This window comes from Astatotilapia calliptera, chromosome 17 (genome assembly GCF_964374335.1).
Source record: "Astatotilapia calliptera chromosome 17, fAstCal68.1, whole genome shotgun sequence".
In the NCBI taxonomy this organism is placed as follows: Eukaryota; Metazoa; Chordata; class Actinopteri; order Cichliformes; family Cichlidae; genus Astatotilapia; species Astatotilapia calliptera.
This window is the reverse complement of record NC_137438.1, coordinates 23,510,490-23,529,315: the sequence shown is the minus strand read 5'-3', so window position 1 is coordinate 23,529,315 and position 18,826 is coordinate 23,510,490. Positions and strand designations below refer to the sequence as shown.

The following is an 18,826-nucleotide window of genomic DNA, read 5'->3' as shown; positions in this document are numbered from 1 at the left end:
ATCATATTTATATACAACTAAATTGTCAGTGAACATTTGAAGCCCTCTCGGTCAAGACAGAAGGCCACCCCTTCCTGAGCCCGGTTCTGTCAGAGGTTTCTCCCTATTAAGAGGGAGTTTTTCCTCTCCACTGTCGCCAAGTGCTTGCTCATAGGGGATTTGGGGGCTTTTTTTTAACACCAACCACTGAAAAGTTCACTGACATCAAATTTAAGACTCAGCAAATATGGAAATGGATCATTCGTCATCAAGTGAGGAATCATCCATTTAAAACATGTTTGCTGAGTCATATTTAGTTGTATATAAATATGATTTCTGTCACACTAAGGCCAATCACAGACTAATTTGGACAATTGGTAAAAAATAAATAAATTGAAAAAATTGAAAAAAAGTAGTTGTGTCATTGTTTCGTGTAGATTTCAAATAACATGCCATTTTATGTCAACATATTTCTGTTACATTTGTAGTGCTCGTGGTTTTATATTCTTATGATCCTGTTTGTTTGATGAGTATATCCTTCTGCCTTGCTTCACATATTTACTGCTGCTTGGCTAGCTTTAGTCATGCTAGCATCAGCACGGGTAGAAACAGATACACATCAGAGACATCACATGTAGCTTGTGTTTATGTTCAGAGTGACATCTGATTTAAAAGCAGGCAGCAAAGCACTGAGCAGCATATCAGTCAGCACAGAAAACAAATGCCATAAATGTCATCAATTAGGCTGGAATAATTTGTTTCTAGTGGCTTCTATTGTAAGTGCTTTACATTTCAGCATGGCATCCTGTATGTGTCCTACACTGAGGACACTTGAAACTGGTCATTTTCTTAGAATGGAGCTAAAGATAAAAACAAAACCAAACCAAACTTTCATAAGAAATCTTTATTCTGCAGTAAGGGACATTAAAAACCTAATAATGTTATCATTAAAAATATTAAAATGTGAAGTAAGAGCAAAATGTATGTTTGATACATTTAGTCATGAGTATTTTACACTGTTATTATTCCTGTTAAGAGTATCTGGAATATGCACTCCTTACAGTGGCCATGTTACACCCTGCTCAAATGTAGGTAATGTTAGACATGAGTCTCCTGGAATTAGACCTCAGTACTGTTAAAGTTGAGTTACTGACCTTTTGCTGTGTCAATAAAAGTTCAAAAAATAAGAGTGCTTCTGATGTTTTGCTTTAAGATAAAGTCCCATATTTTTTTGTAGCTTTTTGAACAGATGGTGTCTTATTCTCAGCACTTTTTTCTAATTATTGTTCTCAGAGTTGAGATTTAATTCTTATATTTAACTCAATCGAGAAAGAAACCATTCAGTCTCTTTCCTTGTAATAAGTCAAATTTTCTTCATTTAAGCATAACATTTAGATACTTTTGTCTAGTTAAAAGGCATAGATTCATTTGCTAGTTTTAACAATTCTAGTCAAGCAACTTTTGCTCACCCCACTGGCAGATTTTTTTCTTCTTCTCAAAACAAGAAACTTTTGTCAGATTTAAGAATATTTGTCTTGTTTCTAGTCAAAATATCTCATCACACTTAAAATACGAGAAGTCAGCTACAGAGAATGTTTGTGTGTTTTCCTCTTCTGCCTTGGTATACTTGGAGAATTACTTTCTGTAATTGACAGTTCTGCACTTTCTAATCTACATCCTGCTCCGATTTGTAATCCACAATGAAACGGTGCTCTTAAGTAAGATCTGAAGACTTTGTGCCAATTAAAGACTCACAACAAATGTTCTCACTTTGCTAAATGCATAAAAGCTTGAAAAATGCTGTTTTGCGTTGTTGAACAACCTGTACTTGTGGCAGCTACTGCTTTACTGGACAGTGCAAATCTCTGGTAACAGTGAGTCACCAGTGCAGTTTGTGCTGCATAATAGACCTGTTGTAAAGATTCATTTTCAAATAAATCAAAAAAGGTTTCAGTGCCAGTGCAAAAACAAACACTGCTGTGGGAAATAACACCAGTCGATCAAAAGTTAGTCCCTAACTGTGTGTTTCTCATGATCAGTGGGGTCCAACTTTCATGGTCCTGGTTTCTTTTAATCTTTTTATATTTTGATTTCGCTTCATAGATCTTCATTCTTGTGTCCATATTTTCCCAGTGTCTTTTTCTTTGTCTCCTCTCTGATAGCTCCTTTGTCTACCTTATTTCTACTTCTCGTTTTATTTTGATAAAATGCTTTTTTCTTGTATGTCGTTTTGTACCCTGCCCTGATTGGTTTGACCCGTGTCTAAACAGCCTGACGTATATACAGTCCCATCTTTCCCCCTGTGAGATTGTTTTAAGCTTATTTCCCACACCTTATGCAAGCTTGTTGCCACCACATGGGAAAAAAGCATTTCTGCCAGCCACAAGTCTTTTTGGTTTGGTGTGTTATTTCGTGATTCTGTTATTTACTCAGAAGGTTGAGTTTGGAAATGCTTCTGAGGCACAGAAAAGGAAAGTTGCTGGGAATTGCATTGCCAAGGCAAAGCATTTATAGGGACAGTGTGTGGAGTAAAGCAGACAATATTGTGAGTGATGTGAAGCATTCACTTGCCTCCTCTATCTATTCTTCCTTCTGTGAATTCCTATTTAGTTCTTCGATCCCTTGGACTTTGTGTTATTGGTTTTTAATTAAAAGCCAAATAAAGACTCACATATTTGTTCATTTCACCCACCTGTTGTGCACTGAGCTCAATAACGGATCAGTCCAAAATCTCCCATGTGTTTGCAGTAGGGTCGAGATTTGGTTAGAGCACACAAATCACATCATCCTCATCAAGCCTTTCTGTTACCATTTATTCCCGATGAATGTTATCCTGGAAGAGATCACGCTTATCAGTATAAAAAGGATTGGCTTCCCTCTAACATAAAAGACCAAAACTAGGATGTCTCTCAGAGCGTGACAGGGACAGCATATCTCCCCGCTGCAGGGGTCAAACACTTCTTTTTTAAAATGCCTTTAATTTGTCACCCATCTGTGCACAAGCAGCCATATAAATGCTGCATATCAATCACTGTGAAGGAAAATGTGTCCAACTTCATTGCTCCAGCTACTCAAGAGAAATCTGTGTGCATCTCCATCCTACTTAATAGATTCAGACTGAAATGAATCAATTAAACTTTAATCAGCGCTCAATTAAACTGTCTTCGCTCTCCCCTTATCCTCCTGACACCTTGGAGAAAAGATAAGTGATGCACACAGCAGTGGCCTGCAGCTTCCTGCCTCTGCTCGTCTGGATGTAGCCACATTCCCATCTGACAGTTATGAACACATTAGTTGTTCTACGTAACAGCGATACCAGACATTAGATGGGAATCATAGCTGTGAATTATTCAAGATCTTAATGAAATCCTCTCCACTTAATGTCTTTATTCCTGGAGCTCTGGGCGATATGGTATCAGTTAGTTGGCATGATACTCACATGCTTCATTTCTCTTTGGTGTTGAAAAATACATTTTTTGAAACATTATGTGATTTGAGAGTATATAAAAGTGTGTGTCTCTGTATGTCAGCGATATCTTTTGAGGAACAAAGGAAATGGAGAAGCAAATAGACGTTTCTTCCCACAGAGTCATGTTTGAGAGCTCTCAGTCTCCTCTGCGGAAAGTTTCCCTTCCTGTTTGACTCAGAGACGCAGCAATAATCAGGCCGAATCAGGACAGCTGTGTGTCACTTAACTCCCAGTTTCCTCTCTCGCTTTCTCCCTCCGTCTGTCACATTCTCATACGCTCATTGTATGACGGAGGTTACACGATAGTGAGGTATGGGAACTGATATTAGCTCTGACGTCAATTTTACTGGCATTGAAGTAATGGGCATTAACGCTGGAGGCGTTTATACAGGGATCGAGTGACATACTGTGCTAGCATTAACGTCAGTCAAGTCACCAGTGTGGTACAGGGTTGAAAACCAAATTTCAAAACAATGACAAGACTATCAGGATGTGCTGCTCTTCTCTGGTAGAGCATACCAGAATTGCTATACCATCCTCATCCGCTTTGTCCGGGGCCGGGTCGCGGGGGCAGCAGCCTAAGCAAAGAGGCCCAGACCTCCCTCTTCCCAGCCACCTCCTCCAGCTTATCCGGGGGAATACCAAGGCGTTCCCAGGCCAGCCGAGAGATATAATCTCTCCAGCGTGTCCTGGGTCTGCCCCGGGGCCTCCTCCCGGTGGGACATGCCTGGAACACCTCACCCAGGAGGCGCCCAGGGGGCATCCTTGTCAGATGCCCGAACCACCTCAGCTGGCTCCTTTCTATGTGGAGCAGCAGCTGCTCTACTCTGAGCCCCTCCCGGATGGCCGAACTTCTCACCCTATCTCTAAGGGAGAGGCCAGCCATCCTTCGGAGGAAGCTCATTTCTGCCGCTTGTATCCGCGATCTCGTTCTTTCGGTCACTACCCACAGCTCGTGGCCATAGGTGAGGGTAGGGACGTAGACCGACCGGTAAATTGAGAATTGCTATACCAGAAAAGCTAAATGATTCTTAGTAAAATACATTAACCAACTAACATTTAACATTTTGTGTGGCCTTCTTTGGCCTTGATAACAGCAGTTTTTATCAGCATTTCAATAGTTTCTATTTTGATATTAAACTCTAGATACTTTCTAGCTGTTCCCAAAGGCTTGGGTCATTATATATTATAATTGGGTCATTGTCTTGTTGGTAAATGAACCCAAGACCAATTGGGTTCTGTCATGGCTGGGTCTGTGACCCAGCATTTTGAGTTCATTATATATTGTGTATTTCTGTTTTTAGTATGGGAAAATGTTAAGTTGCTTTTGCATTGTCAGTTAGAACTTGAGTCTTTGTGTTTTGTCATTTATTGTTTGGGTTAAGCTCATCTAGCTCTCTTAAACCCCTAAGTTGTTCAGCCTTAGTTCTGTTTATTGGATCTCCTCATTTCTCCTTCCACTGGATCTTAGTCTCATTTGCCCTTTGTGTTCCATGTCTCATGTTGTCATCCCATGTTGTTTGGTCTGTCTCATCATGTTTCCTGTTTTATTTTGAAAGAGTCCTCTGTTCTTTGTTCATTGTATTTAGTTTCACTTCCCCTGTCCTGTCATTAGTTTCATGTGTGTCAGCTGTGCTCCCATGTGTGGCCACTTCCCTTGATCATCCCTTATGTGTATTTAGTCTCTGTGTTTCATTCAGTCTGTGTCACGTCATCTGTGTAACCTTCCCAGTGATGCCTCGTCATAGTCGGCACAGTTCTCACAGTCATAGAATTAGTTCTTGAAGTTTCATAGCTTTATCTCAGTTTCATGGGTTTTTCTTAGTCTGTTTTCCAGTTTAGTTGTCTTGCCTGCACTCGTCTTAGCTTTTGTTTTTGCCTTCTGTCATCAGCCATAATAAAGGCTCGCCTTTTGTTAAGTCATGTCACGTCTCCTTGCCTTTGTCTGCTCTTGGCCTGCTCTAACTAACACACCAGCGCACTGCGCTGTGACAGGTTCAGGGCACGAGGGATTTCATGTTGCAGTAAGATGTTGTGGTAGACCTTCGTTTTCATGATAGTGTTGATTTTCTTGTATTGTGTTGACGTGGCAGTTTTCAGTGGGAGTTGCATCTTTTTTATATTGCTTCTTGTGACAATGATTAAATGCCCTTGAGTTATTGGGGGTGAATAAGTACTAACAGTGGGTAAACTAATGAATATCATTCAGCTGAAGCACACGTAACACCGAGCTGACTGTTGCTGTGGAAAGTAGAATAGAGACATATTCTTATTCTCAGTTTATCACGTACTGTAGATGGGTCAGATTCTCTTGGCATCACACATTTTATTATTTTGACATGTAGGGTGGTTCTCCACAAGTATTAAAAAGCAAATTCAAAGTCTCCGTAAGAAAGTATGACGGTGACAATGATCACAGGACTTCCACCCACAGGACAGGAGTTTCTGACCTGTCTAGCACAACAATATTTCAACTTTTTGAGTTCCTGTGTGGTTAGGGACCAAAACTATGTGGTTAGGTATATTAAATGATATGGTTTGGTTCAAAATACACAAAATACATGGTAAACTTTCACCTTCTGCTGCAACTTTTTCATCTTTACTTAGTCTTTACTACAGTTACAATAGTTATAAAGCAAGAAGGGATTTAACTGTAATGTAATCTATTTTAGATGTGAAGACCCTTATGTTAAAGAGTTGCACTGAAGCACTGCCCAGTGAAATAAAATGTGATGCCAATGGATCCTGACTAACTACAATATGCAATGAGTTGAAAGCAACCTTATATTTCTGGTTTGAGCTGAAATGATCATTCTATGTTTGTTGCAGTTAAAAGCATTGTACCCTTTCTTAGTAGTGTAGTTTTGCCATTTAGGCATATCTTAAGCCAATCCACAAGCTTTTCCTAACCGATGATGAATGCTCTGGAATGTATCTCTCTGCTGCCTCTGCAGTCCGGATGGTTGTTCTTCTGAACGGCCATCCGAACCAAAAAGGTGAGAAGGAAAAATTAAAAAATGAGTATTAAATCCAAAAGTCCAAAGGCAATGTAAACCAGGTTCCTTTACCTGATACACCCAGGACTTATCCTACCTCCTAATGTGGACTTTAAATCTGATCACTGATCACAGATTCAAATCTGATCACATTTAACAACCAGAAAACGTTAGGGAAAACCTCAAAAGGCATCTGACATAGCTGTAATATGTAATCGTAGGATTGCACAGGAAATTACTTCTCCAGAATCCTGTAATTACCGACTGTGGCCACAGAGGCCCCTGTTTCCACTTTCCGCACAAGCTATGTAGTGATGCTTCAAATGTGAAAATTATGACCCTATCTTCTTTAATTCCTCTCACGTTTCACTTCTGATCCCTTCAGGGTTTCAGCCAATGACTGCCTTAGCTAGCTAGCTAAGGATGTTAATTTATTGATTAGCTTAGAAATCCCATATTTAACTTAACATAAAAGTGCAGCAGTACCTCAGGCCCTTGTACTGGTTAGTCCAGTTTGCTAGAGAACAACTCACACTCTCAGTTTGAAACAGACAGCTGTGATCTCCTTCAGTGACCCTACTCTGTCTGGAAATGCTGAATAAAAATGTGCAAGTTTTTCCATTACTGCAGCTGCCACTCATCATGAAGCTATACCCCAATTTTAGAGCACCAAGTTACTAATTAAAAACAAACTGAGAGGAAAAATGACCCCTTGAACCCAAATCAATGTGATGACTGATGTAAATGCCAGTAGGCATCTTTAAAAGGGGCAGGGTTCATGACCTTTACTGCAGCCAGTCACCAGGGGGCGATAGACATTTTGGGCGAGCTGTCAGGTTGCGCATGGTTTCTACAGACAATGGTTTCAAGAGAATACTCTGAGCCCAGTTTTTACTCATTCTTGAGAACAGCCTAATCTCATGTGAACATAATTTAAACATTCCACAACTACCAGCGGAATACTAGAACTTTACGACCACATCGGCTAAACATTCCAGAGCGGCTGCATCATTTTCTGACCTCAGTCAGTTCCTGAAAAGCCTCACTGGAACCTGCTTCACCCAAGCAATCCAAAGACTCACCTCCAGTAAACAGCGCAGACTGTTATCAGTGTACCGGAGGTTTCTGGTACATCAGAGGTTAAAGTTATACCCCAGCTGAGATGGAGGCAGGAAGTGAAGCAGGAAGACCAGTGCTCGAGGGGGAAGAGAACAATGGCATCTTGTGATTAACAGCAGAAATTATGTAAATATTTGCTTCCTTGACACAAAAATAAGTTTTGCATCATTTTATGATATGAAACTCTGGGGTTTACATGCTGGAGTTTTAAAAAAATGATGTAACCTGACTCTGGTTTGGAAACATAACTGGATTTGTAGCTCTATTACTCACTTATTAAAAGTCAAAGGAGATATTTAGATAAAGACGGAGTGTATGCGTGTGTCCATGTGGATACATTTGAGGTTTTCCTGCAGTAAATCGAAACACTTCCTTAACCTGTTTTTCTGTTACAGTCTTGCAAGTGTCACAAGGTTGGACATATCCATTAGGTCTGCTCTTAATGGTATTTAAAGGCTTGTGAGCTTGTAGATAAAGCTTGCCCTGAATCAAATGAATTCGAAAGTACAAACAGGCCACCAATCTGTGCCTAATTAAATGTCACAATTAACTCTGCCTGCTATCTCTTTTTCACACAAATGGATTTTGTATGTCAATACTCAGGGGAAGTGGAGTGGAAGTGCATCAGGATTGATTCATCCTGAAGCTATACAATGACGACCCCAAGATGCACGTGCACGCTCGTGGAAATAAGGCGATGTGATTTGTTTGGAACACATTGCACCTCAGTACGGGGGCTCGTGGCCTGCAGGCTGCCTCAGTGCCAGGTGCTGTGTTCTCCCCTGCAGGCTGAATCACCGAACCTCACGGCGTCCAACCTGTCAGCACACACACTTGTCACGGTGATTAACAGCCCGCTGACTCACCCAGCATCCTCATAAACTAGGCTTCAGGTCCATGTGCGCATAAGGGAGAAGAAAGTGATAAAGAATGACAGAAGAGTGGGACGCCGGAAGGATACTGGTGTGTTTTTCACCAGATTGGAGGTCCAGGGCGAGGTCGAGTGCCAGCCAGAGGACTTACATTGCAGGGATTAATTCTTAATGTCCGCTTTGACAGAAAACTATCAGTAGGCTCAGATCACATGACAAGGCCACGGATCATCCTAATTGGTTTCTTTATCAGTGGGGCCAGACTGGAGCTGCTGTGCCTTTAAATCATTCATGAATCAATCCCAAGACCTTTGAGGAGTAATTCATCTAACCGGTGTCATGTCTATCACATTATCCATGTGACTGTGTTTCCACTAGGTGTAAACAAGAACTTTGGCAAAACACAGGTCATGTTAAAGGTGGCAAATTCACAAAGGGTAAGAATATCCTGCACTGGAAACTTCTATTAGTGTGAAAGGACCGAGCAGCATAGAAACTTATTTTTTCTGATAATTTTACACTCATATGCAATCAGTCTCACACAATGTAATGTATTCTACAAGTACATTACCAGCGATAACTCAAATACGCTTCACATGCACTATTAATAAAGTCTGTTTGGTCATTTGAAGAATATTTGCATAGATTTGTAGGGTTTCCATACGGAACGGAGGCTCAGATGGGTTATTTCAACCATTTTATGTAAAACACTAAATCAGACACATGCTATTAGTCACAGCAGAGGAGTTTTCTATATTTTCAAACAGATCTGGAGAGGATTCATTCTGACGTCAGTTTTACTGGCAAGAAAAAGAAAAGATTAATCCCATCAATCTAACAGCTCAACCCTAATTTCTACCTTGACAGGGTTAATCATTTGAATATACAGTGCATTAATTATTGAAGTTAGTGTCGCTGTGGTGCTGGTCTGGATTATATACTGTATACAGTATATATACAGAACTCACATTGTAATCTTCCTATGAAGATTGATGATGAATATTGACTGATGAATATGTGGCAGATCTGCTGCATATTGTGCATTAAACTGCATCGGTATATTGTTGTTATGCTTATATTTAGAATAAAGCCCCCTTATCGTCCTGTCAAAATTATGTTTTATGTAGATTTTCCTACTGTGGATTGTTGCTCTCTGTCATGGGTTTCACATATTTATCTGCTGAAGGAGGAAAGTTTATCTGAGCTCACCATAAAATTTGTTTACAAGCATATTTGTCACATAGACATATAAATGATCAAAAACACTATGTTGATATCATAAAAATGATACATTTTAAGGAAAAAAATCTTTATCATTTAATGTGACACCGAAATGGGTTCTCAAGTTGCTGCAACTGTGAGTACGACTTCAAAAGGGACAAAATCCCTCGAATTAGCTGATTTGCCATGAGAAAGCACTTGGTGACACTGGGGAGCAAGAACTCCTTTGTAACGGGAAGAGATCTCCAACAGAAGCGGGCTCAGGGAAGGACACTAATCTACTGGATGTGGTTGGATGATTAGGAGGAAGTCCTGATGATTTTGAGTCATGTGACCACTCTCATGCTCAATAGCCGGTTGACAACATCTCCAACGAATAAGGGAAAGTCTGAAGGATTTTAACTATTTATGTTTTAAAAAAGGCTTCATCAAACATTTGTGCCCTGCAGCCTGTTTGTAACTTGATGACCCATGGCCTAGTTTTCCTGGGCCAGAATTTCCATTAGATAAAGGAGCCCAGAATAAGAGGAAAACTTTTCTTTATTTCCTTTTGGGACTGTGTTATGCTTGATATTAATTATGATTAAATATTGATAAAGATATTGTTGAGAGTAAAAAAAAAAGAGCCAGCAGATCTCACTGGTAGACCAAGGAGGCCCACTGTTTCGGATTATAAATTAATAAGAGTGGGAGTATTCGATATGCCTCCCAGCCCCTCCCTCTGTGTAAAAATGTGGGCGGGGCGTAGTTACACGCTGTGTGTCCACTGCTCGCCGGTTTTAGGAAGATTATCGCGGCGGGCTGGTTAGGAGAGGGGACCACACCGTTGCTTGTAGCCGTTGGTCGGCCTCCAGCAGCAGCATCAAGTGGACGAGGGAACCCCGATGGCATGTGGTTCACAGACGGTGTTAACGGTTAATTTTCACACGGAGAGAAACGGCACAGGGGAGCCAGTGTGAGCCCGAAGATTATGTCCGGAGCTGGCTCTGCTGCTGGGGAGAAAAGTTTGGAAGTAGGGATACGCTCAAATCAGCGGCGGTAAAATGGTAAATATGTCCTTTCTGCTAATACGAAATCAGTTAGCGAGCTAACGTCTGTGAAACTGTCGGTTTTGCTGTCTGACCGCCTAAATCTCCACCCCAGAGTTTATAAGTTATTTATAACCGTCGAGTTTCTGTCACTGGAATGAATTGGCGTTCCTCCTCTTTCCAACAGCTGTCAGTCAGCTTTTCGCCGACTAGTCCCGTCATGTATTGTGTTCACGTGCCTTGTCACACTTCATTTAGAAAATCCAGTTTTTCCCCTGCTTGTTGGAATTTGTGTGTATCCTGTACATAAACAAAATATTTACACACTCATTATTTAACATTTGGAGCTTTTCTTGAATTCGGCACTAGTCTGATACTTTAATCGATTATTTTCCGAAATGTTTACCTTTTTAAAAAATTGATTATTGATCATATTGACGATATGTTAGGGAGCGTTAAATTGACAGATTTCTTAATGGAGTTTGGTTCAGATGAACGGAGCTTATTGTAATAAAATTTTAAAGCAATTTTGACTCCACTACGGGATGTTTTTATTGATCCAGACATGATGCATACCAGTGGGAAAACTAGTCTGTCAATTTTCCGTTTTTTATGGCTATTTGATAAACACAAATGTATTTTATGCTTGAGTAGATGAAACCTTTCGTTTATTGTAGGGGTGTCAAACTCACATACAGTTCAATTTGTACTCAAATAGGTCCATACTAGTTAAAGCCCTACATAATAACTTGTGTAAAAAAGATACATTCCTGTTTTTGTTTTTTGTTTTTTATTTAAACTATCACCAGGATCTAAAGAAACTACTGTCAAAATATCTGTATATGTCTTATAGAGAGATCAGCTAAATTGGAAGCTGAAGTTTTTATTTATTTTATCCATTGTTTTGATGGCCTCTTATGAATTCATACTTATGAATTTAAATTGAAACACATCTGTACCAGCGTTTCCTGAGCTGGAACTGGTAGCGTGGGATTCTAAATCATACTCAATAAACCCACAAAGATTTTCAGAAGCATTCAGCATGCATTGGATTTCTTCATGTTGCTTTTAAAGTTTTAAGTCTTGTAGCTACACACAACTGTCTTGAAGTCTGCTGGGTGAAGCTATAGGCCTATAATTATCAAGACTGCCTGCTTTTACCAGCTTTTACCTTTAATAATCATCACAATCTGGCAATAAGGCGTGCGCCAAACTGCTGGAAAAACAAAAAGGAAAGCAGTTAAGCAGAAATAGGATCTAACCCACATGCTTTCTTTTCTCTGCATTATAGCCTAAAACATCTCATGCAATGTAATACTCCCTGAGTCTTTACCCTTAATGTTATCTACCCTATCCAAAAGCCCAAACTGTAAAACCTTTCTAAAAAATCTGGCCCAGCTGGAAAACTCAGTCACTAGAGAGTCACACGGTAGATTTTTGCGGAATATGATGAAAGTCAGTACAGCGTCAGTACAATGTAGACTCGTAATAAGTGTGTGAATATGGAAGAAAGGAGATTCTCTGAGCCTTTTTTTTCATGTTCTTCTCCATTATTTATGAGTCTGATATGAAGCCTGTAGCCCCTAAAGAGACAGGAAAGGCAGGTGATTAATACTCAAAACAGCATCTGATCTGAAATCAGTCACTTTAAGGGTTATTGGGGTTATTAGAGGGGAATTTGGGATTATCGCTGTTAAATAAAATATGTTCACATGTTCTTCACATCAATCGTCAGTTATTTTGATCAATAGTGAGATCTTGATTATTTGACATGATTACTCACAAACTTTGGAAAAGAAGAAGAAACCTATCTGTTCAGTTAGGTTGATTTCTGTTTTCCGCAACCTGGAGGCCGAAAGAGAGAATGATTGAACTGTAACTGTTTAATCAGGTTAGTCTTGTTTCAATAGTTACTGGAAACCTTACTGAAATTAAAATTGGACTAGCAGCAAAGTCGGAACAACAGAAGGTAATATTCTGTAGTTCTACCCGAGCAAGCCTCGGGTAGAACTACCTGAGATGTCATCAATCTGTCTCACTAATATACATTCATTGAGTCGGCTGTAATTACATGGTCATGGCAATTATTAGTGCACAGTAAAAAGTCACAGAATCTTCACTTATAGTATTTTAAATCTTTATTATTCAAGCAGCTTGTCTGAGATGTAAAAATACTTTTAATTTTCCATCCTTTTGCAGGAAATTAGTGCATTTTTCTTTAAATATTAAAGTGGCTGCACCGAACCCTTCGGCAGCTCAATTCTAGCCTCCAAACTGTGGGATTGACACCCCTGTTTTAAGTTCTTTCAGCATTGTTTTATTATCTGGACACATAATGTTGACAGTTTTTAAAGGAATAGGATAGCGTATACATGCCCACAGATGAAGTTAGTGGTGGAGCAGGTTTGTCAGGTCTGTCTGCAGTTTTACTGATTTCAGGTAAAGTCATTACGTGTTGCCATTATATACAAATTTCGTGGTGTAGATAAGAACCTAAACGGAAATTATTGTTGTTCGGAAGTGCATTTAAATTCCTCAATGACAGGGGCATCCTGTCAGAGGGAGGGTAAAATGACCATACAGTGCCGTGCTGACTTGATTGCAGTGCTAATCCTCCTAATCCTTAACCTGTGACTACATGTCATGACATGAAAAAACATTCCTCCATGATTCAGTTTGTGAAGTCCTTTACAAAAACATCAAGCTGACTTGTATGCTAAGATCTGTGTGACAGCCATAGACTGTATGTGAAAGCTGGTTGTGGCCACAATGACTACACCCACCCTGCATTTGAAGCCTCAAAGTCATTGTCGCCATGTTATTGACAATATTTAGATGTGTGGTTTGAATGCAACCGAATACCTTCGTACCATTTCATAGCTTGTGTTTGGGTTTAGCACAGTCTGAAAGAAGGGTTTGTTTTAAGATGCTTTGCTTATGAGTTAGGATTTGGGAAGATCAGATTTATAAATATTTTTCCAACTTTGCCAAATGATTTCCATACACATTGAAAAAGCTCGATTGAACAGCAGCTAAGAGAGCAAGATCATTTGCCGAGCATTTAACTGGTCTTGTTGTCTGTGCAGAAAGTAAATACACCTTGCAGGTCTGCTAGAATGTGGCAGATGGGTTTAATTTAAATGTAGTGTGAGTAGAATTTGTGTAGTGAGTATTTTTGGTAGACAGTCTAACAAGATGACTGAGTACTCACCAAAACTGACGCTCAGACTTCTTGGTGACTTGTACCTCACAGAAGAGTTTTTTGTGAGATCACTCTCCTGCAGATGCTGGTTGGCTATGGCTTGCTCTGCTGATACAACCTTGCTAGTATCCAAATGGATGAGAATGGATTAAAAAAATTCACTCACAGTAGAGTAGTTATGAAGGAGGGCTCAATGCAAACAGGTCAAAGCAAATTTTTTTTGTAGAGGGCTGTAAACATGTTTTGTCCTGCTCTAAAGTTAAACATTGTAAAATCGGAGTGTTTGGTGATTGCCTTGCTTTGTTTTTCGGCCCCACAAAGTTGCCACTTGTTAACATAAAATGAGTTTCTTCGCCTTTTATACAGCCATGACTTTCACAGGTGTAGAGGCGACACTGTTTTCTTATTCAGTTTGGTTTAATTTGATTGGTTAAAGAGCTAAAAAATGGTAACACCATTTTTTTTTCTTATTTGGGGGCCAGCTGACACCCATATACACAACTGTGGAGCTCGTCTCTGTGGTACACCGGTACACCGAGGCATTTTTCAGCCCATGACACCTTTCGTGAGCTGTTCAGCGACCGGAGGCAAGCCGCCACATCCTCGCTTGTTATCCTATATTTGACAACACTCGGGGGATACTTGTGGTCGACTGAGGATCTTTCCAGCGATGCCTCACATCCAGCCTGGCGCAGACATAGTTTACAGCCTTTCCCTAAGGCTCCTTAACAGGTTATATTCATTCACTTTCCTCAAGCACATTTTTCCACTTAGTAGCTGAAGAGTATAGTGTCTGAACACTGAAGCTTGCACAATTTCCCTCAATAACACCTTTCCTTCTTCGCCTGCGTCACTAGTATTTGCACAGATAATTTTGTCTTTTCGACTTTTTGTTTTTAGATTTAAATATTTCTTTATTCTTTGGTCACTTGACTTAAATTTTTGGATTTATCTTTTCACAGTTTAACGTCTAACTGTAATACAGCAAGAAGAAAAAGCACAGAGGTTTATGATTATTGCATCAAGTAGCTTTTGCTCACAAGATCACTTTCAAAGGGAGATATTTCTTCCTCTTCATGTTGGACGTTTGTGTCTTTGATCCAGAGGAAGGGGATAAGGTGTGTTTCCTTCTCCGAGCTCCTGACAGTATTCCCTGTAGGCAGCGTTTGTTTACAAGTCTTCTTTTTCTCGTGTCTGCAAAGAGAAGGGGATTGTCTTCCTCAAGGTTTAACTCCACATTTTTTGGCACAGGCACAGCAGGTATTTATTTACTATTGCTAAAAATATGACAGGTCTGCCAACAGTTAAATCAAGTTTGTTCATGCATTTGGTTTATTTTGGTTTGGAAATGCGTCATGCGTAGACCTTTCCCTTGAGTGCTGGATGACTGCACACCAAAGAAAAGATAGTTTACGCCAGATTTAATGATAAATATATCCTTTTTAACACGCAGTTTTTTCTTCATTTAAATGTTTCCAGTCATTCTCAAGACTTGTACATATTCCTTGGAGTACAGTTTTTATTTTTTAAGTCTTAAATCTGATGGACAGAAATCAGGTCAAGGGAGCAACCAATGTTTACGTTTAATATTTACCATTGTAGCCTATAATTTGTTGGTTTGACCTAAAAAAAGATAGCAGGAAATGGTTTATAGAATACAATAAGTCAATCATATTTTCTAATAGTTGAAGAAATGATGAAATTATGATTATTTAGTGACTGAAATGGGCAATTTTAATAAAAAAGTAACTTTTATTTAATCAGTTTAATCAAAATGTATTCTCCAGGGACCAACTAACCAATTAATCAGCTAATGGTTGCGTCATTTATCACAGACACCTAGCAAGCATTTTCTTTTTTTACTTGGCTATACTATCTTTGGCTTTAGGACTACATCTATTCATCTTCCACTTATCGGAGTGGGATCATGGTTAAATCAGCATAAGCAGGATATTAATTTTCCCAGTTCTTCCTGAGTAAGATATATTAACCCTTGTCCCAGTTCTGGGTCTGCTCTGGGGTCTTCTCCCAGGTGGATGTGCCTCAGAAACCTCCAAAGGAAGTCTCTCTGGGGGCATCCTAATCAGATGGCCGAAGCACCTCAGCTGATTTATTCTGATGCTAGGGAGCAATGGCTCCAGTCCAAGCTCCCTGTGGATGACTAAACTCTTCACCTTATCACAGAGCCAAGCAATCTCATTCTTTCGGTCACTGCCCACAGCTCATGACCGTAGGAGAGGGCTGGAATGTAGATGAACCTTTAAATCGAATGCTTTCACCTCAACTGTCTGGTCCAGTAGCCACATTACTGCTGATTCTACACCAACCTGTAGCAGCAGCCTTCCGCATTTTTTTTTTTTTTTTAATTGATTAATAGAAAAAGATTCCATAAATCAGTCAGCTGTAACGAGCGTGGCATTCGTTAGATCCATCTCTGGGGATTTAGCTCAATATCTGCTGGCTGACACATAACGGAACAAAATATATATTTTTATATTTATTCTCCTGAAGTTCTCCAGCCTGAGTGATTGAATCCATACATTATTATTGTCTTCTCACTTGTTTCTCTTTATTAAACCATAAAAAGAACTCCCTGAGTGTGTGACAGACTGTTGCCACCGCTTTAATAATAAAAAATGTGAGCCATCTCTGTAGCTTTGAGCGCTCACTGCAATTTGTTTTCCTCCTTTTACTTTTATTCATACTTTCACGCTGACGTGTCTGATCTGGTAGCAGTCACAGGTGTCCTCAAAGTTATTTAGCTCCTTCTCCAGTTTCAGCACAGTGGTCTCTTGGTCTGCTGTAACATTAATTGCACTGAGGGAATAGCAGAGGTGTGTTGGCCCAGGTACATCTCTGCATACACAGCGGGTATCTAGAGAGAGAGATAGACAACAGGGATTTTATTTCCATCCTTTACCAGGGAAGGCAGCAGATGTTATAACGTTTGTTTATCCCACATGCTTAGGTGATCCTACAGGTTGTAATATGCTGGCAGAAGTGCTATAAACACCACTTTTTCTCTGTCTGCAAGATTGTTCCTGCTTCAACTACTGTGACAGATGTAATCTTATTCTCTGAAATAGACAATAGAGGGTATGAGTTGTTGTTCTTGAGTGTTTATGGATTTTTCCCTGCTGGTCATAGCACCTGATTTAATGCAAAAGCTCTGACCAGACCTTGTATTTTTGTTGCTCTAGCTCTGAGACCTGTGGGGGTTTTTTTTTTTTTTTCTTTTTTCTGAAAGCCTGCTTTTATGACCAGCAGACACACAAAGTGTCCCGTTAGCACCATAAATCGCAGTGATGATCCGTGCTGAGCCTAGGCCATTGTTTGGCCATTGAGAGAGAGAGAGAGAGAGAAGAAAATGGGAGGGGTGAGTGTTGCTGAATGAGAGCTGAATGATGGTTTTCGCCTTTGACTCGCTTCACTGGCGAGGTGCGAGGCCGGCTATAATCGGTTGCGTCTGTTGTCAGGGCAACTGGTGGAATCTGCTTCCGTCTTTTTGCTGTATGAATGAATAAATGGCGCTTAAAGTTGATAAGAAGAGAGAAAATTATCAAGACTTTTCACATGTAGGTACACAGATCTATCTCCTTGCCTTCGTCTCTCCCTCTCTGTGCTGCTGGATTAGGGATCGAGTGGGCTAAGCCGACAGTGAATAGACACACACACCAGCAGTGATGCCGGGTGTGTGAGTAACACGGTGTGGATTAGCTAACACACAAATGCAGCACCCATCAAAGAGGTCCTGTGTTGGTTTCACACACACGCACACGGCTTTTCCCTCATTAATCATATCACATGAAGCCGATTCACTGCCAGGTTTTCCACTCTGTTAGAACATGCATTTAGCTGTCTACTTAAATTTGGCTCAGCCTGTCCAACATTTTAGTTTCCAATCTCTTCAAGTGAGGACAGCATGCTGTGGCCTCAAAGTCTGCCTCTGGCATTTGTTTTTATTATATTTGCTTGTGTCACGTGATGGTCAGTAAGCTGAGCTGTACGCAAATGATTTGAAAGTACCTAGTCTGTATGAAGAAATGAACAGGATATTGGTCTGAAGTATAGAAACGCTCACAGGGGGGTGGTTTACATCAGAATTCAGGTGGTCTTGCAAGTTGTAAAGATGTGTGGCTGCCCTGTTCTCTGTGGTAACCAGTAAGTGACGATTAATAATTCTGCAAGCTATAGTCTTCTGAAATGCTGCACTGAGGAAATCTGGTCACATCAAAATTTATTTAACAACATCAACTTGAAAATATATTCTTTTTAAAAAATGGATGTTTGAGTGATTAGTTGATTCAGACGAATAAGTATAAACGCTATTGTTTTTAGCATTAAAATGCTGATTCCATTTGGAACAAGCCACAATGAAAACAAAGTGTGACCTGCTGCCTTGGTGAAACACGCTCCGCAGTGTGTAAATAAAGTCATAGTTATTTCCGTGGAGTCTCTGCCCCACTCACCTGCCAGTTCTTATGTAATTCACGGTCGGGGGGTGTTTGCATGTTGTTGTGTGCCAACGCATTCAGAATGTGTGGACACCTTTGAAGGCTACTATGCAGGATGAGTTGTATCACCACGGCTCTGGTTTGAACTGCTGCCAACATCTTGGTGTACTCGGCTCTTTTAAGTATGTTAGAGACTTTGCTGCGTGTGAGTTTAAAATGCAGAAGAGCATTCTTAATGAGGCATCCAGAAATGGAGCATCGGCCTTTGGATGAGTGGACTGTAACTGAACTCTTTCCTTGATATGGTTGGCATTTGAATACACAATAATTTGTAGAGTTTGCATCTCTCCATGAGCTCCTCATAATGAGTCTGTTGCCTAAAATTTAAATGGACATATAGGGCATTTTAACATGAGAGTCCGGGATAGCATCTGTTGGTTTTGGTACTTCAGCACTGGATTCATTTTTTTTTAACCCTAGTGGGTT

The 18,826-nt window shown here is 40.1% G+C and overlaps 1 protein-coding gene across 3 annotated transcripts in view; it reads left to right on the top strand.

Moving 5' to 3' along the window:
- Positions 1–18,826, top strand: part of tmcc3 (transmembrane and coiled-coil domain family 3) — an 89,903-nt gene that overhangs the window by 47,372 nt on the left and 23,705 nt on the right. Inside the window, exon 1 of one of the 3 annotated variants that reach the window (XM_026147556.2) lies at positions 10,404–10,702. The exons of the other annotated variants lie outside the window; for them this stretch is intronic. Coding sequence (XP_026003341.1) covers positions 10,700–10,702 — 3 coding nt within the window. The 5' untranslated portion in view covers positions 10,404–10,699. Of the gene's footprint in view, positions 1–10,403; positions 10,703–18,826 lie in introns of those variants that run through there. 3 annotated transcript variants of the gene reach the window in all.